Source organism: Drosophila mauritiana, chromosome 2R, assembly GCF_004382145.1.
Source record: "Drosophila mauritiana strain mau12 chromosome 2R, ASM438214v1, whole genome shotgun sequence".
Classification (NCBI taxonomy): domain Eukaryota; kingdom Metazoa; phylum Arthropoda; class Insecta; order Diptera; family Drosophilidae; genus Drosophila; species Drosophila mauritiana.
Genome location: NC_046668.1, coordinates 6,104,250 through 6,126,981, shown reverse-complemented (window position 1 = coordinate 6,126,981; position 22,732 = coordinate 6,104,250). Strand labels below are relative to the sequence as shown.

The following is a 22,732-nucleotide window of genomic DNA, read 5'->3' as shown; positions in this document are numbered from 1 at the left end:
TGGCGGCGGCCCAAGCTGGAGCTCCCAGAGCGGCCGAGCTCCAAGTCGGGCAGTTAAGCTCGAGTGATTCATGGTGGCGCACCAGGCGGAAAGTCGCGCTCGCTTCTTGGCTCCGGCGGTGAAAAGTTCGCCCGCGAGCGAAAAGGTGTCAACGTAGTCAGAACGCAGTGGAAAACCGGATGCAAGACCGAAATCGGTGCGTGGATGCATTTCGTAATTCGTAATTGGGGGCTCCTCCGGGCGGCAGGAAGCCGGCCAGTCTGGGGGGATCGGAAATGACCGGAAGTGCGCAAGGAGCGCGCGGAGTGGGGAGTGCGATGGCGATGGCAGTGGCAGTGGGGTGTCGGACACGCCTGCGCACAGGTTTCATGGCCGGAAAAGTCTCGCGCGGCGAAGCCAGCTGGCCAACAGTTTGTTTGGCTCTTCCGCGGAACGACAGCCAGTTGGGAGCTCGCCATTCGATTCGATTATAAATTGCAAACAAAGGTGTCGCGGTCTCCAGTTGCCAATGTTCTGAATCAATAAATATATATGTACATATTTTCAACGGCTGGCACAAAGGAAGCAAATACTTCGGTGCAAATCAAGTTACATTTCTGTTTTATGGTCACGATAAAAAATAAAGAACCGAAAAGTAAAAGCAGTCGCTGGACACGTACAAGTGGCAGCAGGTGTATTACAGTGGGACCCAGGGAAATGGTCAGCAGTTCGCTCGTACAGTAGAACATGGTCATCAAGTTCGAGAAACTCTCCAACTGACTATCCATCTGTCTATCAATCAACTTAACTGACAATAGACATTAAAAGTTCTGAAATATATGAGTTACACTTATAAGTAGGGTATTCAAATCGGTCAGTTTGAGATACTTTTCTTTGTAGCAGATACAATTTTTGGGTTAGCAAAAGTGCGAGAATGTTTGCATCTTCTCGCCGGACAGACGGTCTTTTCTTCGTTGTGGCGACACGCGTCGCCCCCAGATGAGTCACAATTAAAGGGCTTGGCCCCAAACAAGGGGCCCAGTCGCGGGCACAGGTCCCCAGTTCCCAGTTCCAAGACCCGCGTCCGAGCTCCTCTGCGTGTGGCCGCCCGATTTGTATGCGGTTCTTGGCCGCAGCACCACAGTGGTAACCGCAAATGACAGACACGCCAGAGGAGTGAAAACTGAAAATTATAAACAAAAACGGAGACACCCGACAAGTGCAGTGGCCCAATGGAGGGGGGATGTCGTAATGGCACTTAATGGCAAGCACACACTGTTCCGCCATCAGCGAATCCAGATACTCTAGCCGCCAGATACCCAGATACATAACGTCATCGCTTGATTTTCATTTTCCATGGGGCGCCAAACGAAGCGTGCAACCGAAAAGGCGAAAAGAGCAGACAATAGTAAAAGCGAAATATAGAGAATAGAGCGCAATAGAGATACCATTGTACCTAGATATCTGGATATCTGAATGTCTGGATATCTGAATGTTTGGATATCTGAATGTCTGGATGTCTAGGTATCTGGATATCCGTGCTGCTGCATCGATGGCCCAGCTATTTATAGGTCGGCTCCTCAGCGGGGGAGGTAGTTGCCGTCGAGCATCTGATAGCCCGGGGAATGGACATACGCGTGTACCTTCAGTAGCACTCCGGTCGCAATCCGTGCCGCGCTCCACTCCGCCATCGCAATCGAAGATAGTGCATCCGATCGGCAACTGCTGTGCATGTGATCTAATAAAAATACAAATGTGTTATCCCATTTTGACAGCAAACTGTTAATTTCTAAGGCAAAACGCCGTGTGTGTGCAGTTGGTGGATATGCCAGATACAGATACAGATACAGATGACTATTCCGATCCAGATCGCAGTGAAGCCACAATAAAGCCCGGGCGAGAAATCAAGCGATCGGCCGGCCAAACAAACAACAACTAGCACTCAACGCACATTAACGCAAATCGCCTCAAATTAACACTGAACACTAAAATTTGGAATACAAAACTGCGGATACAATACCATCTAGAAGCCATGAATCCGAAGCCAACTACCAAGCTGGCCGAAATTGAGCAGTTTTTGTTGGGTAAGCCTGGTAGTAGTTACACACAAAGAAGCGATGTGTTGGGTGTTAATAGTATAAGTAGCTATTTAACAGCATATTAAGGTGCTTTTGAGATACTCATATTTGTTTAAGACAACTATTTAAAAGCGGCTGAAAAAACACCAAAATAATCCTTGCTTTACAATATCCAATCTCATATTTCTTCAAAACTGATTATTATGATTCTTTTGTTTCAATCGAGAGTGTTCCTATCTCACAAAGAAAACTTCTTACTTATGGCATACTTATTTTTCTGCGTGTAGCTAAAATCAGAAAAGCAAAATTGAAGCCAGTTAGTGTGAGATAGATCAACAGAAACTTTGTTAATTTCGCCAGGCAAACAGCGCCATCAAAAAATTACACACCGACTCAAAGTTGCGAAGAGGAGGAGGTGGAGCAAGCGCTGGAGGAGAAGGAGGAGGAGGAGGAGGAGGCGATCCAAAACATGACCATTAACAATAACCCAGTGCCGGAGTAGTAGTATTGACTCATTCCGCAGGCGTCCGAGCTTAATACTCTTTTGTTCTGGTTCTGGCCTGTGGCCAGACCATCGGACTCTTCTGGATATTTTAGTGGCCCTGCTGCTCCTCCTTCGCCTCGCGCTTATTTCGTACACTTTATCGAGTTCCAATTGGGCTCCGCTGTGGAGCGCTGTTCCCCCGAATCGTTTATATATATATATATATATGTGGTTATTTCGTTAAATCATTATACATGTGTTTGTGGACGAGGTAGACAATAAACAGCGGATTGGACATGCCGCAGAACTAAGCCTTAAGCGCTGTTTTAGCCCATCTTGGGCCTGCCCTAGTCGGTTCCACTTTCTCGGGTCTCGGTTCAGTGGCTCTCAGGCCAAGATGAAGGGATACATATATGTATATCCACCCTGCTCCGATGACTGTTGCTCCCATTTATATTTGTTTGTGTAGGCCTCATATTGATGAGTTTCTGGGGAGTTTCCCAAAGATCCTGATTAAACCACAATTATCAACTTGTCGGTTGGTTGCTGCAACGCATATTACAGTCAGCCAAGCTTATTGATAAGAAAATATAGATATTTATTATGTTTTAAAACTTCTTCATTATCATCCAGTTATAAGTATGAAAGTATTGGTTAGTTTGCACCTAGTAATCTTTCCTCTGCTGTAGACTTAAATGCCGAAGTCAGAGTGCTGATTTGGCATACAGAACAAACAAATAGTACTTTTAATGCCCTTTTCCCTTATTCATTTGAATGGAAAGATATGCACCGTCAAGATCCCCAATTATCCATAGTTTAAAAACAAAAAGTTGCCCTTGCACGAAAGGATTTTACGGAATGGTTTAGTTAGTTTTGTTTCCACTTCCTATAAACTAAGATAGCTTAAATCGACAAAATTAAATTAAATTAAATGGTTCCTAACTACGAATTATTAAGAATTTGGCTTTAAGCTCGAACTATTGTTTATCCAAGGCGTTTTTACCAATTAAATGATGGGAAGTTTAAAAATTCCGGTTATAGTTCGACTCTTGTCAAGATCTCAAGTTCTTAAGAGCATTTCCAGTTCGCATTTCGCCAGCACGACTTTTGGATATTTTTCTTATTTCCATATTCGGACATATTACTTTTAAGCTCAGTTCTCTGAAACTTTGCGTGCTTGAGTTTTAACAAGATTTCGGGCAAATTTCAGCGTCTTCTGGTTTTCTGTGGATGTGGGCATTTATGGACAGAGGGTGGGGCAGCGGACACCAGAGTTAACTTTCTTGGCCAGTGAAATTATTTTTAATTGCCCCGGTCAATTCGCAGTTGACTCTTGAGCGAGAGCTTATGAGGTCACTTATGTACACGTACATGTACATACCCACATGCGTTTGTGACCGGACTTCTGGCTGGGAACTGCTGTGAGTCGCGGCTGCAGAAGTCGGAGCAGCAGAGACACCACCACTCCACTGGCCCACTAATTGCCCCCCAAGAAAGCTACTCTGTTGCTCAACTGCCCCGCCATTAGGCTCAATGATGCGTTTAAAAATAATAGCCGATGGGGCCGCCGCCTTATTTAGCCAACTGAAGAACTTACGATCCTCCCCTCTGCTTGCTTTCAGATGTCCGCGCCCACTTCCGAGCCTCGCTGGAGACCTCGGAGTACGAGAACACCTCGAACCTATTCCACGTGACGGCCGCCGAGCAGACCGCCGCCCTTCTGGCCCGCTGTGAGATCCTGCTGGCTGCAGCCAGTTCTGCATCGGGATCGGGATCGGGATCGGGGCTGGGATGCGCAGACGAGCAGGCGGCTAACCACCGTTCCAGTCTGGTCGACTGCGTCGATAGCAAGGTGGGCGCGGAGACCGCTCCCAGCGGCTATCTGGAGATGCTTGCCTCCCCGTCCCCCTCGAAAAGCTCCCGTGAGTGGTGAACACTATTCAAACATATTACATACAGTCATGCTTCCCTAACTGAAATCCACATAATCCATACTTAAGTATGCTAGTATCTTTTTTGAACACTACAATTATGTATTAATAACTTTAAAGTAAAAGTTTATAAGATATATTGTTGAAAGAAACTTAATACATCATAATGGTTGCAAAGTGGATAGCCAGGCTTTAGAAGCATGACTGTACCTGTACCTCTAATGCCTACAGTTAGCACTAATTACCCGTAATTGCAGTGTCCGCCTCGCGGGAGTACATCGATTTGGGCAGCAGCGGATCCCTGGATCGTTGCTCCGTCAATCAACCGGTTCCGGCAGCGAAGGACAAGGAGCCAAATCAGCAGCTCTACGAGATCTGCCAGAACCAGGGAGCGGGTCAGGACGAGGACGAGGCGCAGCAGGCGATCACCTTCAGCCACGAGGTGTTCATTGACTGCCCGTACGCAGATCTGCCCGCTGGCCACTTGTCCCTGCAAAGATCCACAAAGTACGGACAGCTGCAGAGGATTGTGCCCAAACGGCTGTTCTTCGACCAGACCCGCAAGTGCTACTGCGGCATCCTCAACGACTGGATGCTGTGCTATGCCGACGGCCCGACCGCCTGTCGACCCAGCAGCACGCTCTACTTGAAGAGCTCCTCCATCGAGATTGAGCACTTCGGAGAGGGCAAGCGGCGCGACATCTGCTTCCAGATCACCACAGACGACCCCAACAAGAAGTTCGTGTACCAGGCCAGCAACGAAGTCGATGCCAAAGAGTGGATACACGCCATTGAGGCGGCCATCCGCGGAGATGCCGGTGCTCATTCGGCGCTGAAGAGTCCACCGCACCGGAAACTGCCCACGCCGCCGGTCCAGAAAAAATCTAACTACACAGCAGCGGATATCATCTACGAGGAGCCCTCGCCCGTGTATGGCCTCATAGACTCCTCCTCCATGGTGCTCCCTAAACTGCCGGAGAAGAACAACAGTCCAAGCGCCCTCGCCCGGCGTTTCGAGTACGATGTTCCGAAATGCCCGGCTCAGCCGCTGCAGGACGCCTGCGCCAGGGTGGCCTCTGTAAGTGGGGAGCTGGAATCCCTGGGACTACTCAACGAGGGTGATATTAAGGTGCAACCGCAGCCGTCCAGCTTGCACGGAAACATATCGCTGGACTTCCAGGCCAGGGTGAAAACAGTGCACAGCGAGCTCTCCACCCAGTTGTCAGCGGCCGGTCCCAGTCCGGATCGTCTGAAAAAGGCAGCGAAGAAGAGCTACTCGAATGGCAGTGAACCGGAGATGCTCTCTCCCCTGACCAGCCCCGCCCACACGCCCACCAAGGATCAGAAGAAGCAGCGCAAGTCAACCACCTCGCCGCAATCCAGTCCGGTCAGCAAGGACTGCGACAAGCTGGCACGAAACTGGTTCCTCAGTCGCCTTAACAAGACCACCGGATTGAAGGCGACCAACACGGGCAGTGCATCACCAACCAACGCCAAGTGCAAGCAGAGCGAGAAGGAGAACCTGCTGACGGAAGCGGAGCTGGGCGAGGGCTATGATGCAAGTCCTGGTGACCGGGATCACGGCCTGCCGGGCAGCCCGCCCACGTCTCCGTGTCTGAAGGCGGAGGCCAAGAGCAAGGTGAACATGATTATCAACCAGTTCGAGAGCAGCGGTCACCTGTCCACCATGTTCAGCGTGGAAGCGTTGGCCGCCAATGCACTCGCCTCGCTGACATCCTTCTGCGAAAGTGATGGTTGCAACAACTACGAGCCAATCATGCCCCTGGCCACGACTCCCAGCAGCTTCCTCAAGAAGGTGTAGACTGCCGCACATCCGTCATCTGCTCTTCACATCCGACGTCCTGGAGAGCTCGTTCGTCTCTGTATTGTAGATTTAATCCTTAGGCTAGTGAAAACCACTCTCCGGATGTCACATAACTTTGACATAAAATTTTAATATCAAAACCATGGTTGTTAACATACGTAAAAGTGCGACACGTAAGTTTGAGTTTTCCAATTGGGCGCATGGTGCTTGGACAGAAAAAATCTTGATGATCAAGGTAGATTTCCATGTCGTTGCTGCTGTCGTGGGGATGTGATTGGATTATAATACAATTGGGAAATAAATTCAGTTCTATTGTCAATTATGAGCCGGATAGGCGATGGTGGCCCTTAACGGATTGGGATCGGAGCGCTGAGATTCTATAATGTTGACAAGAGCGTCACGTTTGCGCTCATCTCCTACGAGCACTAACTTGCGAGGTGACTCCTTGCTGCTAAATAGGCCAAGTACCTTCTTGCCATCCGTCTTTACGGTGAACTGGACACCTCGAGCCATAGCAGTCACGGAGCTAATCTCGTTCCATAGGTAGGACCAAAGAGACTGTGTGTAAAAGACGCGTAAGTAAGGTCCAACTACTGAAAGTTAACTGCGAAACTCACCGTCCAAACGCCGAACATCTCGTTACGTTGCACGTACATCACTCGGTAATTGGTGACCACCAAGTACTCGGACTTCTGGATAATCTCCTCACAGTGAATAAAGTTGTCTGTGGTGGCAAATTTACCCTTGTCGGTTTCCCTGCGAATTGAGTACATTTGGTTAAGTTTGTGTTTGTATTCTAGCTGAAAATCTAGTAGCTATCGACACTTACTTCATTATTTTATTCCCTGTCGCCTCCATCAAGCAATAGGGTCTCAACACGAAGTCGTAGTGCTGGAAACGCGGCGGTCGCATACGCTTCACATCCTCGCTTGCATCCGCCGCCCGTTTCACAGCCTCGAAGCTGCCACTGGCGAAGTCAACCACGCCAGCGGTGGGGCGAGCAACCAGGCCAATTGCACCCTTACCCAGGCCCTTGAAGAAGCCCTCGACCCCGTTATCGCGAGCCCCAATCACTGGTTTGGTTACAACGCCAGAGACTCCGTCCACAAAGCCCTGATAAAATTATAAGTCATAAGGATTTCAAGCTGAAGAACCATATAGATAAGGTCTTACCATCACTAGGCCCTTGCTGCTGCGGGCCAATCCTTCGTGGAAGTTCTTCGGTTTGTTTTGAATACCCTGTCGTCGTTTCTTTTGATAGTCCTCGTCAAAGGTCAGCGCAGCCAGGCCCTTTCCCATAGCACCAGTTATTCTAATGGTTGAAAAGGAAAGTTGGTATTAAAGGGCCGACTGTACTTTGAATAAAGGACAGCTTACTTGGAAACCGCTCCCGCAGCACCACCTACAGTGTGGCCGAAAAGAGACTTTACGCCCAGGACCAAACCCTCGGCGAATTCTCCAGGACCTTGGATGGCACCCTGTAAAATGATAAACCAAACAGGTGAGCGATGGAATTATTTAAAAATAATTATGTTTGATTTACCTGGAACGGTTCGTAGAACAAGTCTTCGACGCCCTTCTTAAGACCAACCACTAGGCCATAGGGATTGCCCAGGACATCAAGTCCGAGGACGAGCACATACAGCTGCTTTAACGCTTGGCCAGTGTAGTGCGAGGTGATCTCGTTGATTAGCTGTTGTTGCGAGAAGAATTGATACTCGCGCTCGAAGAAGGCCAGACGGAAGACAACGTCGTTGACGTCCGTTAGAGTCACACCCACGCCCTGGACCAATGAGCCCAAGAAACCGGGCAACGCCTTTGTGTCCGACCCGGCCATCGAGAAGCTGACATGGATCTTGAGCGGACCCAAATGCAGGTTATCGTAAAAGCTCTTCTGCTCCTCCAACGAGTGCTCTTCAAAGAACGCTGAAAGCGGGAGCTCAATAGATTCAACGTCCTGACGGAACTGCTTGGCTGCTGCCTCGTCCGAGACCTCCTTGGCAAACATCTCGGCGATGGCAGTGAGGAAGTTCAAATCGACTTTGAAGAGGAACTCTTGGATCAGTATCCTGGCGTACTTGAACTGACGCACAGTTGAGTTCGGCATGATGCGCTGCACCATGCTGCACTCGATAAATGGTTTGAGACTGGTGGTACTTGCAACACTCTTCGGTGGTGGAATTGGCGCCAACACCACGGGGAATATTGGATCCAGGAACTGATTATCCACCTGTATACGATTAATTTTCACATGCAGCTGGCTTTGGAATGGCGACGACTTGCGGGACAACCAAATCGCTGGATAGAAACTGCGTCTTAAGTTTCTCTCCACCGACTTCTTGAGGATCATAAGGTCGAAGTCGATCTAAAAATAAACAATATACGTTAAAATCTCCGAATGCTGAGTTTTTTTTTTGGGTTTATCTTACCGGGAACTTATTATCTAGCCTGTAGGTCTGCAGATCGTTGACACTCTTGTGAACTAGATATTTCTGATACTCAATTTCCAAAAGCGCGTTCTCGTTAATGGTTAACTCCTTAAAGCGATTCTTGGTCACTTTCTTTGACTCCCATATAATTCCGGAGCTGGTAATTCCCAGATAGAGTATGTCAAGACCCGTCTCGTTGTTAATCACTGACAAGCCAATGCCGTGAATGCGCAGATCAATGCTCTGGGTAATAGACTGTAACGAGGCAGTGCTCTCCGTACGGTTGGCGATCGATTCGTTTTCCGTAAAGAGCAGCACACGTTGCAGGCCGTCGAGGAAAGATACCCATAGAACCTTTTCGCCGTCTTGCATGCTATGAGTTTGAATTGTTAATTATGAGATATAGATTTTGGGAGTAGTTGCCCTGCTGGTAGAAGATACTCACATCACTTCGCCGATTCCGTCTCGTTTCAGATCCGTCTCTTCCTTGTTTGTGCCGAACACAAGCATTTTTGGACCTGTAGGGTCGTCCCAGGCATACATTATAGTACTCTTTGCATTCAGGATATGCTCGTTTTTGGTTCCCTTCTCGTAGTAAACAATCTGCTTGCCAGTGTGATTAATGAGCAGGCCGGGCGCATCGGCTGGCTTATAGTCCGTAAAGGTGATATAGACACCGCCTTCCGTTGTCTGAACGTCCACATTGATACCGCCGTACTTGCTGTCCTCCAGTTTCAGGAGCGTACAGATCACCTCCGTAAAGTCGAAGGCCGGAGTAATCTTGCCATCCACGCGCACCACCAAATTGTTCTTGTTTTCGTTTCTCGGCCAGAGAGGTTCCATCTCATTTGGTTCGAGATGGAGCCATGGGTCGGCTGGACGACTCTGCTCCTGCAGCTCTATGTCAAAGTGACACTTGTTGCACACAATATAAAAGGGTATGAACGTGATCTGCTTGGTCAAAGAGTTCTGAGTCAAGTGGTTGTGAACACCGACAGGGTATTTCTGATTGTTCGCAAAGCAGATCACTTCGCCAACAGAACCCGCCACGTCCAATGGGATCTTTTCACTCCATTGACCATTGTCTATGCGAATTGAAGCTTTTTTCTTGTCAAAGAATAGCTTATCCCGGAAAGTGAACAAAATGGGACCAGAATATTCGGGAGGATGGTAGAGAACTTCCACGGAGGTCGTTTCCGATTTGTAAGTGAGCATCATGCCGGTCTTATTTATCATCCAAAAAGGGCTAAAAAGCGTAAGCATTAAGCTGCCATGTCGGTTCTCTGTCCTGAGAAATATTTGAAGTGTCATTGCAAGTATTATTTGTTGAATTAATTAATTAATACTTACTTCACATAGAGATCCATGTCCACCTTCATTTCCGAGTCATATGATGAAAACGTCCAGGTAATAACATCATCATTGTAATCCCAAATCTCGGTAGCGCAGGACCAGTCTTTCTCCAGATATTGAACCAGCTAAAAAGGCAAGTGGTTATAAATTGTGATAAATTTTTATTAATTGAGACCCTTAAACTCACCCGCACAACTAGGAAACTCTTCGATTCCTTGCCCTTTGATGCCAATCGAACGGTCGGCAGGTGGAGCACGTCTCCGGAATTTACAGGCTTTTCCCCGTAGTCCAGAAAATCTTCCTTGCTGTACCCCCTGTCAACAAAGCGCTGCGACGACTGAGCATCCAGGCCATCCTCTTTTCGGACAGAGCAGCCGGCAACTGACACTTGGATATTAATGGGCAGAGAGTTGCGCAGATAGAGTGGCGGGCGCAGATGAATCGTGTAAAAAGCGCTTAGCAATGTATACTTGTTGGTGTTTTCGAAGTACACCTCCGATTTTGATCGTCGAGCGTTCATGATGAGCGGCTCGAACGTGTTGGTCGGATCACAATGCAACTGATGCGAATAGTTAAGGTCTGAGGGATTGGAAGCCCACGAAATGCCCTGCACCGATCTTCTGTAGCCGCGCATGGAAAAGAATAGATCCTTGGATTCCGCGTATATGGCGTGCAGTGGTACATGGAACACTTCGCCTGGACGCACACGCCCGACGAAAATATCCTCGAAACATTGTGCGGTAGGGGCAGGATTGCGTCGATAAATATTCAAACCGGTCGTAAAGTGATTATGAACCTGCGATGAATGCAAATGGAATTAACAAAATTGTATTGACGATCAAACTGATAGTACTTACACTAACAACACCGTGGATATTGACTTTGGTTGTGCCGTACTCCTGCTTTACTTCAGAAATAATGCCCCAAGGCTCGTGAGAGGTACTGCGCATCAGGTTGAAGAAACGCGTGTCCGACTTGGAAACAGGCAGTGCAATCTCCTTGTTGATATCTCCAATCTGCAAAAGAAGCGTTTTAATATATTTGAGTAAACTGAACTGAGCAACATTTCCCTCCTACCGTCACATAAAGAGTGTAGTCCTCGGAATCCTCCTCTGATAACGTGCTCAGATCCTTAGTCTGCAGATACGCCTTTCCGCCCGTCGAAATGGTGCAGGTTTTTATGACGCTGGGATCGACCTCTTCAGATTGGGCAAACATAAGTAGGGTACTGTTCGCACCCACAGGTGTGCCGCCGCGGTGCACTTCGTGCAGTGTAAAGATGCCCTTCTGCAGATTCAGGTTAACATCGAAGCCAGTGTCGTTTTCCAGCACGTAAGGAGCCACGATGTCCGGCTTGGTCAGACCGTTCTGGTCGATAGCCTGCGAGAAGGCCTCGGCCAGTTCGCTCAGTAGACCCAGGCACGTCTTGCTCAACGTAATCTCCAGCGTCTCTGCCGAGTGGATGTTCATGTGCATCGCCTGCTGTTCGGCATCGTCTTCCACTTCGCTCTGCACCTTCTCCATGCCCATTTCGAACTTAAGCTCCCATGGCGTGTATTCGCGAACTCCGTTGCGACCAATGACCTCGTTCAGCTCGATAATAGGCTCCCATTCGGCAAGGGCTTGGTTGTAGTAATTCTAAAAGTAAAAGTATAATATTAAAGAAAAATTGGCATACTTTAAAAAAACGCTTATCAGAACTCCTTGGAACTTACCATATTTAGTGTCAACGAGCCATGAGCGGTGAGACTGCGGCTCCAATTGTTGAAAACGGCAGTAATGCGGGTGTCTAGCGAAATAAGTGGCTTCGTGTAGTAGCCTACGCCGGACTCGATCACGAGCGTAATGCTGGGAATTTCAATTACACACTTCTCTGTCTTCTGCTTTTCGTTGTCGGTGGTGACGCTTCTCTGCTCAGCCTCCAGGGCATCGACGCCCTGCTCCACCTTGGTGAACCAATAGCTGCGGCTATGGAAGTGGCGCTGTTGCCACAGATTCGAATAGTTCCGCGACTCCTCGGCAATAGCGCACTTGGTCATGGTGGCACTGGAGACGCTCAGCATTGCCTTGTTCAGCAGCTCGATGGTGGCCGGCGACACGTTGATGATAATGTCACTGAGCTTAAGGCTAATGTGCATGCCCTCTTCCTCGGGAGTCGATCCTTGCAGGCTAATTACGCACGGGTGTAGGATATAATGGCGCGTCATCTCTCGCCGCTCTGGTAGGAAAGCACACATGTACATCTTGAGAGCATCGATCTGTCCGTTTACAATCTGTTTGTCGTTTATGCTGCGGTAATTCAAATGCACTTGAGCCTGAATAAAAGTTGAGATCAATGAAGGATTATCATTATATCTTTTTTGATTAACTTACATTGAAAATAATACAACTGGTATTAAGATCTTCCAGATTTTCCACTAATATTATATCTGGCTCGTCAATGTGCAGTATTAAATTCATTTTTCGGTTTGGAACATCGTGACCTGAAACGAACATATGGATGTAATGGAATCTTTGAGATTTAATAACATTTGTCACGTACTGGGTGGTTCGACAGGAACAAGCTCTTGGGCGGCTAATATGGCGGAGGAGCGAATGGAGTGCTTGGTATCCCGAGCTGTTTCCGAAACAGGCGCTGGCTTTATATAAAGAGACTCGCGCGGATTATCCTCAGGCGGCAAGGTAAGAAACGTAGTCAGTTTCAGCAGGAAGTCGATGCAGACGATCAGATCGAAGCCACGCACACGGACCTCAGCTGCAATAGTGGTTTAACATCGTATTCATAAGAAAATAAAAAGAAATAATATCACCTACCGAACGTGTCATCTTCTTTTATTATAGCCGTCACATCGACCATGAAGTTGCGCTCGTTGTAACAGGCATCGATGATGTCGTCTGTATCCAACTTAGGCTGAACCCAATCCTTGCGACTTAAGTACTGTCGAATCTGGCTTTTGGAATTACTCCGCATGTCATCCATTTGGATATTGCACAAAACAACTGAAGTGCTCAGTGTGCCGTTGTCCAGTTTGGTGCCCTTAACGGAGAGGAAATATATTCCGAACCTGGCGAGACCAGCTCCTTCACCTAAGGGCAAAGCGGGTTTAGTCGCAAGTTGAGCTATTAGTCCGTTTAGTTACTTACCCTCCATTAAATTTATGACCACACCGTCAAACTGAAAGTTGAACTTGATCGATTCGTGAATCTTTTCTCTTTTCGGAGAAACTTGAACGGTACGAGATAAACGTCCCGCACGAGAGTTGCGTCTTTCGGGTCTAACTTGTGCTTCCTGCGGCGCCTCCTCGCTGGGAGGGAACTCTTCCAAGCCCTCGTTTAAATTGCGATTGAGAACAAGCATTATCAAAGCATAATCATCCGCGAAGAGAGTGAGCTGCAAGTGGAGATAAAGTCTTAGCTGTAGCTAAAATCGATACGAATAAATCTTACATACCTCAATGGACTTTAATCGACCAGAAAGATTTAGTTCGGGCACATCCCGGTACCATGTGTATGACAAATTGCGCGTGATTGATAAGGTGCAACTCATGGGATTCATCATATTGAATTTAGAGAGGAAACCCACTTCCGCGTCCACTTCTAAAGAAATTAGTAGTTGATTAGTAGTTGTGCACATTTGGAATTAGTTAAAATTATTGATCTTACCATCAACCGTTGACTCGTTGCCATCTAATAAGACAATTTTGGAAATCTTAACATCGCATATTTGCAACTTGATCTCGTCTATGACAGCTAGCCGTTCCTCTTCGGCCACCGCCACCTCCACCGTGTTATTCGTTAGCTCCAGCAAGCCCAAATCGAGCATCAAGGCATTCCTGTCCTGTGATCCAATTGGCACAATGATAATGGGCGCCTTGATGCGGATATTCAGTTTCATACGCGTGGCCGTTTCGTAGGCATCCATTGCCTTCTGCCGAGCGGACTCTGCAGCGGCAGCACCAGCCTGCGATATGGTTGCTTGGGCCGCTGTGAAGTTGTTCAGGAAGTTCTGCCAAGGCGTCAGATTCATTAAAAGATGCCAACATATTTGAAACTCATAGATCTTACCATAACACCTGCCACAAACCAATTGAGGAAGATGATCTTCATGCAGCCAATGTCCACAGTTATTTTCATATCATCAGAGTTGTAGTCTTGGGTCTCCTCCTTGTTGTAGATCACAATCTGGCAGTTGAAAGCGTCCTTGCCAACAATACTCAGAATCTGAAGAAAAATAAATATATTTTTTAATTCTGGTCCTCGGGCGATTAAGTTACTTACATTCTTGTGAATAGTGTGAGGATTTAGGTCCAACACCTGGATGTCTTTAAGGCCAATGTTGACTTCCGTGTAGGACGACTTTATGATCAGACTGGACACGAATTTCTTCACATTCATCTCTGCTATCGGCCGGTTTCGGCTGGTCAGCACCAGACCCACTTGGTCCAAATTAGCGATAACGCGAACTTTCACCGTCTCTACGACGTGAGTGCGGCGTGTCTTCTTGCGCCGCTTCATCTGGTCGGTGGTCATTATTTCCTCAGTGTCCTCAAGAATAACATTAAGCTTTCGTTTAATGCCATCTCCTCCCCCAATGGAGCCCATCCGATCGCGTGGCCGGGTACTTGATAGTACAACGTCTAGATTTCTTTGGAAATTGTTTGCGACCTCCATAATCCTTTGTAGGCATTCCTGGTGCAGCACGACTTGAAGTACCTCGAAATTAGCCACGACCAACTGCTCAGTGGAGTTGTACTTGGTGCTGAACTCTGGCGACGACTTGTCTGCAATTGTGCACGAGACGGTGAACAGGTAATTGGAACTATTCTCCTGTTTCGGCGTGTGGATAACATCTAGTACATCCATGTCACTGTCCTGGCAGTCATACTGTCGCAGGTTGATATCTCCAAGTCTGAAAACAAAGAATTTATGGTTGAAAGATAGTTTAAGCACAGATTTTGTAACATCCTCACTTGACTGTGGCCACTGATTCATAGGTTTTGGATACAAAGTGGGCCTCCAGACGACGAATGTCGATTGAGAGAATCTGCTGAGGTGGCGTTCGAGGTAGCTCTTCAATAGGCTCCTGGATGTTCTCAATCAACTGAGAGGGAAGGACATCGCCATCAGGAGTCAGAAATTCAATAGAAACATCGGGGCTTGTCTCGCATTTTTGACTGGACTTGAACAAAACGAAGTTGATTTCTCCAAGAGAGAAATTTACATCGAGACTGGTGTACTGGATGATCTCGTCCAGCAACGGGTCCTTACTGGCAGAGCTCACTGATGCCGAGGGCCCAATCTTTTTAACTTCCTTGTTGATGAAATTGGATATGGACATTGAGCTGCGCGAGTTCGTCTGTGTGAGTCTACTAGCCGGTTCCTTTTGCTCCGGCAGGGGAATACTTGTGGCCACCTTTATGGCGAGGAAAATGCGATCTTCTGAGACATTAACCAGGATCGCTGGCAAGTCGATGTCCACCTTAATATTTGGAAGACGCGGATCGTTGTCAACCACACAAAGTGCGGCAGTTACTTTCAGGGAGACGGGGCGCAAAACGTGCATCTCCGTTGAGTTTGCTTCCGCTAGCGCATTTTGCCACGGCTCTCCAGCTCGCACGACCAGCATCTGCACATCGTCAACTGCGACTGTAAACCTGTCATAGGCATTTTCCATTACCGTCTTGAGGATCTCATCCTTATCCTCGCCGGCTGAGAAAAGATGATGCAGCTTGTTCGACTCCCTACGTGGTTGGCTGGAGAGGTGCACCTGGCCCATGCTAACTACTAGCAATGATGTATTGTTCGCATCGTAGACTCCTTTATGGGGTACGACCAGGATGTTTGGCATTAACAGGATGTCCACATCCAGCACTGCCTTCTTGTCGATCATGTACTGCATTCCAGTGGCTGAGCGCTCCTTGAAGTTCGAGATTTTCGTGCTGGCCGCATCCTCAAACTTGGAGAGCGTGACATCACCAGGTGTCTGGAATGCGTTGATCAGGGCCAATATGGTTGGCGCATCATACGTTATCTGCAACGGGCGCGCCACAACCTTCACTCGCTGGTCGCACAACTTGTCCAGTGGGTTTGTCTCGAAAAACACTTCCAGCAGGTTGAACTCGTCGGTGATTTTTGACTCCACCAACAAAGGCGTGTAATCGTTGCGTGTGAGTCCAGTTACCTTGAGCTCTCTCATGCCAGCATTAATGCTAATGGCTTCGGCAGCTGGCCGCTGGGTGATCAACGCGGTGGCCATGGAAAAGTTAAGAAGGACCAGCGACGGCAGGTCCCGGAAGTCCTTCGTTAACGCGGAACTATTACTCTCATCCTTGTATAGGCCGACCTCTAAGGCTATCAGTTTAAAGTTCATTCTGATGGCCTCGTAGCTCTCTGGAAGGTCTGTGGGCTTTGCATTCTCTTGGTAACCAATGGCTCTGTACATCTTCTCTTTTTCTTCACTGGTCATTGCCGCTTCAAACTTCTCAACTGAAAATTTAAATTGAAAGATCGCTCTTCTGTAAAATAATTAAATACCTACCCAGCTTTTGACTAGTGGTCTGGTCATCCTTCTTGGCTCCGCCGCCCCATCCCCAACCACTGAACCAGCCCGACTTTTGTTCAGGCACAGCCTCTCGTTGCTTGGCTATCTCGATGTTGACCCTCTGTCGGATTAGCAGCAAGTTAAAAACGTCCAGCTCCGTTTCCAGCAACCGGCATGTTTCCGTAAGCACTGCTGACGGTTTTTTGCTTAAGCACTGCTCCTTGTATTTCTAAAACGATAAATTTGCGTTGTGGAGATGGTAGCTTCCTTTGTTAAGACATTCTACAGACCTGTGCATAAGTGTTGCAGCGTTCTCTGTGGGTCTTGATGTGTTCCCAAGTCCAGCTCTCTCTGGGTTTTCTTACCTCCTCCTCTAGAACAGAAGTTATTGCAAAGTGCCACCAGACCCTGGCGTGGCCTTTGTAGGCTAAAGAATAATACATCAATTTATGATTAATACCTACTGAAAAAATCAGAGTCTAATCAATACTTACGTATACTGTAGGGACGATATTTCCGGTACGGTATGCCCAACTGCTGGCGGTTCATAGCGTCTCCAAGCTTCATGAGATTGTCGAACTGTGTGTTTGTCAAGCCGACATTAAGCTTTTCCATTTCCAGCGTGAGATCGATTTTAGGCTTTTCAAATGGCGGATCATCGAGCTCCGGGTTCATGTTTAGCTTTAGCTTGGCATTGCAAGAGATGGGACCCAGTACTATAAACACAAGGAAACATTTTAGCGGTTTCTAGTACAGAATTGTAAAATATTACCATAGTTGTAGTTGGGTTTTGTTTCCTTGCAAGCAATATTCGTCTTGAACTGATTGGAAAGGTCGCTCTTGTTGTTCGCGTACAGTTGTCCACCACAGTTCAAATAGGCGGAAAGACATGAGAGATTCGCTATTTTGAAGACCTGCGACGCCTGCTGGGCCATGTAGCACTTCTCCCAGTCGCAATCGGTGGTGTAAAGTTCGAGCTCATGCAGGGATATACCAAAGGAGAAGGGGCTGCCCGTCGTTGTGGTGTCCTCGTATCGCAGATGAACGTTGGTTATCTGCACCTGCAGATTGTTCACGATCTGCGCCGTTAGCTTTTCGGCAAATCCTGCATCTGCCTTGGGCTGATCTGTGAGAGAGTATATACATATATTTCGGATCATGCTGAGAAAAAGAAGATTCGCTTACCCATTTCCAACTCCTTCTTGCGAGCTGCCTCCAGGGCGTCAAGCGCCGCCTTCTTGAGGTCCATCTCATATTTGGCCTCTTTTTCGGCGTTGTACTGGACATTGTTGTTGGGTGAAACTAAGACATAAAGATCCTCGATGTTGACGATTACCGGCTGGCTGTACAGATTCTTCCAGGGGATCTTAAGCACTAGTTTGCCTGCAAATTGATTGAATTCACCGTGTATCCAATTCAGGTGGAAACTAATGCTTTACTTACCCAAGTAACCATAGATAAGCTGCACGGGCAGGTCCAACTCGTCCAGGGCATTCTCCCGTATCTTGAGGTTCTGCAAGACCACATCGCCTGCCAAACAAAGACACAATTTGCTACATTAGTCTTATCAGTCGCAGTAATCAGTCATTTGCAAATGTGGGAGCGAATGCCCATTAATTAATTACGGGTAAATTACAAAGGGAGAGCGCTATAGCTACTTTTATACATATGTGACTAAGTCTGCTGGCTTTGCAAAGTGTTGAGTACGCAAATGGAAAAAGCACCAGGCGCACCAATATGTCAATACTGTTTACCAATGTCTGGCATTTTGGGCATGCGGCATCTATAGTTGTTAAGTGTTTGTTATGCTTGGAATGCAAAATGGGCAGCACAATCGGTGAATATACTATACATTGAATTACGCATGTGGGTCAATAGTTTAACGACCAAGCGACCCCATTAAAGTTATCCAACATTTCAGCCTAGTCGAATCGCACTGATAGGAACATGTCTGGCCTTACTTTATGAACTTCATATCTGGCCAATAATCATAATTCGACAAGTGGTGTTCAATCGTCGACATTCAATACAAGAGTATTAATTATAAGTTACTCTGATAACAGTGTTGTAACAACTGATTAAATTAGATAGCTTCAATAAACAAGAAGAGTCATTCACCTGATTGTATTTTAAATTGTGGCATTAAAGCGCAAATATACATATAACACGTTTGACTTGCAAGTTGCGAAATGAAAACAAATATGAATCATTGCGAAAATAATATAATATAAACATATACGATGCTCAAAAGCAATATATACACATATATGCACTGACTTAACTGGGTCATTTTTGATTAGTCGAGCTAATCAGTACTATTCAAAATATTTAGGTATTGTAATAGTGAAATCAAAAATGTATACCCAAATGTAAATAAATATATGTACATACATATCTAACGAAGCATAAGCCCAGTCTTCCTTACTAAAAGCATATTTGAATGAAATACTCTTATATAAGTCTAAAACAAAATGCTAATTAACATGAATTTTTGATCGCATAGCATTATGTCACCAAGTTCAAGATCAGCCGAATTAAAACAGGCTTGTCGCCGAACGTCACTCTTTGAACAAACCCGTTTAATGGGTTTGTCGCAAACTCGTCTTCGTCAAATGGGATTCACACCCCACTTGAGAGGAAATATGGTCTGAAATGCCGGGAGTCCGATGGTGGGAAGTCTAAAGTAAAGTGAGTACATTCAGATAAAAGACCGAAGAATTGTTTATGTTTTACACAGACACCCGATACATGTAGATTTGTACATGAAAGATAAATAGGCAGTGAGGAAATGAGCTCATGGAGAGACAAGAGAAACCACAAGAATTGCTCTATCGCACAGCAAGATGCAACAGTTGTCCCACCACAAGTCCAAGTCTAAATGCTCATCCGTCTCCTCTCTTTCTCAGAAGAATTCATTGGGTTCGCATGAACTTGTGAATACGGCTCACTTAGAAGCGTACATATGCATATGTAAGTTTGCCGCGACGGAATTAGGTCATTAATAGTAAATTGCCAAGGATAAGGTCACCGTCATCGTTGTTTTTTCGGTTGCTTGCGTGCAAATAGACCAATAAACAATGGGTAACGCAGTAAGGCGATGTATTTGCGTGAGGGTGGAGCAGAATGGTGTCATCCTCTCCGGAGAACTGGAACTCACCTCCCCAAATGCCAATCTTCAGCTGGTTGCGATCCAAGTTCTCGATGTAGTCGCCGAGCACCTTGTTCAGCACATCGGCCACCACCGCCTCGAAGACCATTGTGTCCCAGCAGATGCTCCTATTGATTTTCCTCCAAGTTTGTGGTTGTTATTCCAATTGATGTGGTCGTGGTCGTGGTGAGTGCTTCAAACAATCTGGCGTTCGCTGTGCGGTCTATAGTTGATCTAAAATACATGCACATGTAAACACAGAAACCAAACAGATGGAACGGAGAGGCGGATTAAAACACAATGTCGATGATGTCATCGTAGAACGCATTTTGAATGTTTTGGCACAATCCGCCAGGCCCATTGTTCCAAAAAAAAAGAACTAACAAGCAAAACGATTGTGCAGGGCGAGCTGGAATTGGTCTGGTGAGATTAACTCACTACTCCATTCCGGAGCACGTGTGCAACGCCCGTTCTTATCTGTATTTACTGCTCCCAATTACCAGCGGCATTTCCACGCGACAAAAAAGTAGTAACTCCGTGCGATGCGCGTTCTTTGAATGCTCGCCCGAAACTAACAGCTGTTGTGTTTTCCGTTTGCGTTCTCCACCTGGGGACGCTCAATCAGCTGTTTGCTCGCGTTGCCGGGCGAATGGCAAACTGTTAGGTGACGTGTTTGGCCGTGCAAACTGCTGAGCTATAGGACAAATATTTATAAAACACGATGCAAACACGTCTTGTTTTGCTGCTGCTAGCTCTGGCCCCGGTCGTCCTGGCCAAGAAGTTCAAGGAGGAGGAGAAACCGGCGTGGGCAAAGAAAGATATACGCGACTACAGCGAGGCGGACCTCGAGCGTCTGCTAGACCAATGGGAGGTGGGTAACAGCGCTGCAATCGGGAAGCATTGACCCAACATCTGACCCAACCCTATAGATTCGCACCTAGCAAAGGATAATGACAACCCACAATATTCCCACCTATCAAAAGATTCACCATTTGTAGAAACGAATAACTGAAATCTCTTCTTTCAATCTTCTCTTAGGAAGATGAAGAGCCCCTCGAGGATGATGAGCTGCCCGAGCACCTGCGCCCCCAGCCCAAACTGGACCTGAGCAATCTGGACAGCAAGAGCCCCGAGGATCTGCTCAAGGTATCCAAAAAAGGGCGCACGCTGATGACCTTCGTTTCGGTGACCGGCAATCCAACCCGTGAGGAGAGCGACACCATCACCAAGCTGTGGCAGACCAGTCTCTGGAACAACCACATTCAGGCGGAGCGCTACATGGTCGACGATAACCGCGCCATATTCCTCTTCAAGGATGGCACACAAGCCTGGGACGCCAAGGACTTCCTCATCGAACAGGAACGCTGCAAGGGCGTAACCATCGAGAACAAGGAGTACCCGGGGGTGAATGCCAAGAAGGACGAACTGTAGGCCAGTTCCACGGCACACCAGCACATCAAAACATTCTCACTATTTAAGCTCAAAGTTGAACAAATTAAAATAAAACAAATTCATCAAAGAAGCTATGCATTTTGTTTGGCCATTCACAGGGAATCGGTTCTGCTGCCGGCAATAACCAGGGATGAAAACACAAATTATGAATATTTCAAAAACATGTTTTGAATATAAAATTTGTATCTCTATTAGATGGTTTATATACACTGCGTAAATGTCAAATCAAAAACAAAATAAATGAAAAATTTCAACAAGAACCCAAATTAATCACCGACAAATTGCACAACTCACGGTGCCATCTGCAAAGTTATCGTATCGCCTTTCAAATGTTCCGAGCTCCAGCTCCCCTCTGTGTGACCTCAAGTCAACAAGACGCCGCCCGCGAAACGCGACGTGCTCCACTTGCTCCGCCTGTTGAGTAGCTGTTCCACCAAGAAGATGCCCGTCCAAGCCAAGATCGGTCCCAGCATTCTCAATGCGGATCTCTCCAACCTAGCGGCGGAATCGCAGAAGCTACTGGACAATGGAGCGGACTACCTGCATCTGGACGTGATGGACGGCACTTTCGTGCCGAATCTCACCTTTGGTCACCCCATGGTCAAGAGCTTGCGCAACAAGATCAAGGTAAGTCTGCGGTCCTCTCAAACAGATATCCAATTACCTATGCCACAACCCCATATAGACGGCCTTCTTCGAGACGCACATGATGGTCCAGAATCCGGAGCAGTGGATAGAGCCCATGGCCGATGCGGGCGTCAATCTCTACACATTCCACGTCGAGCCGGTGCAGGATGTCGTCAGAGTCAGTCGCCAAGTGCAGGAGTCGGGGATGAAGGTGGGCCTGGCTATTAAGCCGGGCACCGAGGTAAGTTGAGGTTAGGGTTATATCACTTTTGATACTTGATACCTTCATTCATATGTACATACGTATGTTGTATACTTGTTGCTTCTTTGTTTCTTATTTGTATGTAATTATATATAGTTGTGATATATCCACTAGATTCTTCTCCTATGTCTAGGTGTGAATTTCCTTAATATTTTCAACATATTCAATGAGTAACCACCTGTTGCACTTACCTTTTAGGTACAAGATCTGGAGAAGTACTTGAGCATCGCCGACGTTGTGCTGGTGATGACCGTGGAGCCCGGTTTTGGTGGACAATCCTTCATGGCCGACATGATGCCGAAGGTGAAGTGGCTGCGCGAGAACTACCCCAACCTGGACATCGAGGTGGACGGAGGAGTGGGACCCAAGACCATACACTGCTGTGCCGAGGCCGGAGCCAACATGATCGTCTCGGGAACCGCCGTGGTGGGCGCCTCCGATCAGTCGCAGGTCATCAAGGAGTTGCGCGATGTGGTGCACAGCTACCTCAAATAGAGATGCATTTAGCAGCTTAAGGATCGCTAGCTTAAGGAAGAATTTATTAGATAGGCGAAATGTTTTGACCAAATTGCAATTGCAAGTAATTGAGAAAATCCTCGGGAAATATACCATTAAAAGAAACA

At 47.1% G+C, this 22,732-nt stretch overlaps 4 protein-coding genes across 5 annotated transcripts; 3 read left to right on the top strand and 1 right to left on the bottom strand.

The window, feature by feature from the left end:
- Window positions 1-48: 48 nt before the first annotated feature.
- Window positions 49-6,437, top strand: LOC117136652. Its single transcript, XM_033297648.1, has 4 exons — window positions 49-196; window positions 1,755-2,063; window positions 4,164-4,463; window positions 4,730-6,437. The coding sequence occupies exons 2-4, from the start codon at window positions 2,012-2,014 to the stop codon at window positions 6,292-6,294; spliced, it is 1,917 nt and encodes a 638-aa protein (XP_033153539.1). The 5' UTR covers window positions 49-196; window positions 1,755-2,011; the 3' UTR covers window positions 6,295-6,437.
- LOC117136647 (vacuolar protein sorting-associated protein 13) lies at window positions 6,408-20,350 on the bottom strand. Of its 2 annotated transcripts, XM_033297642.1 has the most exons (30): window positions 20,269-20,350; window positions 19,778-20,002; window positions 18,064-18,150; window positions 17,806-18,003; window positions 17,393-17,746; window positions 17,115-17,336; window positions 16,911-17,047; window positions 16,618-16,849; window positions 15,050-16,565; window positions 14,358-14,988; window positions 14,145-14,300; window positions 13,743-14,085; window positions 13,531-13,676; window positions 13,224-13,470; window positions 12,894-13,166; window positions 12,622-12,834; window positions 12,453-12,562; window positions 11,795-12,394; window positions 11,157-11,717; window positions 10,937-11,095; window positions 10,267-10,875; window positions 10,077-10,204; window positions 9,172-10,014; window positions 8,727-9,099; window positions 7,841-8,662; window positions 7,675-7,775; window positions 7,471-7,609; window positions 7,127-7,410; window positions 6,915-7,053; window positions 6,613-6,855 (listed from the first exon to the last, which is right to left on the bottom strand). In XM_033297642.1, the coding sequence occupies exons 2-30, from the start codon at window positions 19,875-19,877 to the stop codon at window positions 6,613-6,615; spliced, it is 9,966 nt and encodes a 3,321-aa protein (XP_033153533.1). In that variant the 5' UTR covers window positions 19,878-20,002; window positions 20,269-20,350. The 2 variants fall into 2 exon arrangements, with proteins under 2 accessions (XP_033153534.1, XP_033153533.1); XM_033297643.1 differs by lacking the exon at window positions 20,269-20,350 and having other exon boundaries at window positions 6,408-6,855; window positions 19,778-19,877.
- Window positions 20,351-20,409: 59 nt separating this feature from the next.
- LOC117136658 (LDLR chaperone boca) lies at window positions 20,410-21,290 on the top strand. The gene is made up of 2 exons (XM_033297659.1): window positions 20,410-20,639; window positions 20,807-21,290. Exons 1-2 carry the CDS (start codon window positions 20,490-20,492, stop codon window positions 21,197-21,199), a joined length of 543 nt encoding a protein of 180 aa, XP_033153550.1. The 5' UTR covers window positions 20,410-20,489; the 3' UTR covers window positions 21,200-21,290.
- Window positions 21,291-21,530: 240 nt separating this feature from the next.
- LOC117136657 (ribulose-phosphate 3-epimerase) lies at window positions 21,531-22,726 on the top strand. Its single transcript, XM_033297658.1, has 3 exons — window positions 21,531-21,847; window positions 21,906-22,088; window positions 22,308-22,726. The coding sequence occupies exons 1-3, from the start codon at window positions 21,662-21,664 to the stop codon at window positions 22,602-22,604; spliced, it is 666 nt and encodes a 221-aa protein (XP_033153549.1). The 5' UTR covers window positions 21,531-21,661; the 3' UTR covers window positions 22,605-22,726.
- The last annotated feature ends 6 nt before the right edge of the window (window positions 22,727-22,732 follow it).

Bases quoted from the DNA above. Each gene is read 5' to 3' on its own strand.
- LOC117136657 (XM_033297658.1), top strand. From the start codon at position 21,662: ATGCCCGTCCAAGCCAAGATCGGTCCCAGCATTCTCAATGCGGATCTC. The intron at 21,848-21,905 runs GTAAGTCTGCGG...AACCCCATATAG, and splicing joins GCTTGCGCAACAAGATCAAG to ACGGCCTTCTTCGAGACGCA. The intron at 22,089-22,307 runs GTAAGTTGAGGT...CTTACCTTTTAG, and splicing joins CTATTAAGCCGGGCACCGAG to GTACAAGATCTGGAGAAGTA.
- LOC117136658 (XM_033297659.1), top strand. From the start codon at position 20,490: ATGCAAACACGTCTTGTTTTGCTGCTGCTAGCTCTGGCCCCGGTCGTC. The intron at 20,640-20,806 runs GTGGGTAACAGC...ATCTTCTCTTAG, and splicing joins GTCTGCTAGACCAATGGGAG to GAAGATGAAGAGCCCCTCGA.
- LOC117136652 (XM_033297648.1), top strand. From the start codon at position 2,012: ATGAATCCGAAGCCAACTACCAAGCTGGCCGAAATTGAGCAGTTTTTG. The intron at 2,064-4,163 runs GTAAGCCTGGTA...GCTTGCTTTCAG, and splicing joins AATTGAGCAGTTTTTGTTGG to ATGTCCGCGCCCACTTCCGA. The intron at 4,464-4,729 runs GTGAGTGGTGAA...CCGTAATTGCAG, and splicing joins GTCCCCCTCGAAAAGCTCCC to TGTCCGCCTCGCGGGAGTAC.
- LOC117136647 (XM_033297642.1), bottom strand. From the start codon at position 19,877: ATGGTCTTCGAGGCGGTGGTGGCCGATGTGCTGAACAAGGTGCTCGGC. The intron at 16,566-16,617 runs GTAGGTATTTAA...TTAAATTTTCAG, and splicing joins GACCACTAGTCAAAAGCTGG to TTGAGAAGTTTGAAGCGGCA. The intron at 9,100-9,171 runs GTGAGTATCTTC...TCAAACTCATAG, and splicing joins GACGGAATCGGCGAAGTGAT to CATGCAAGACGGCGAAAAGG.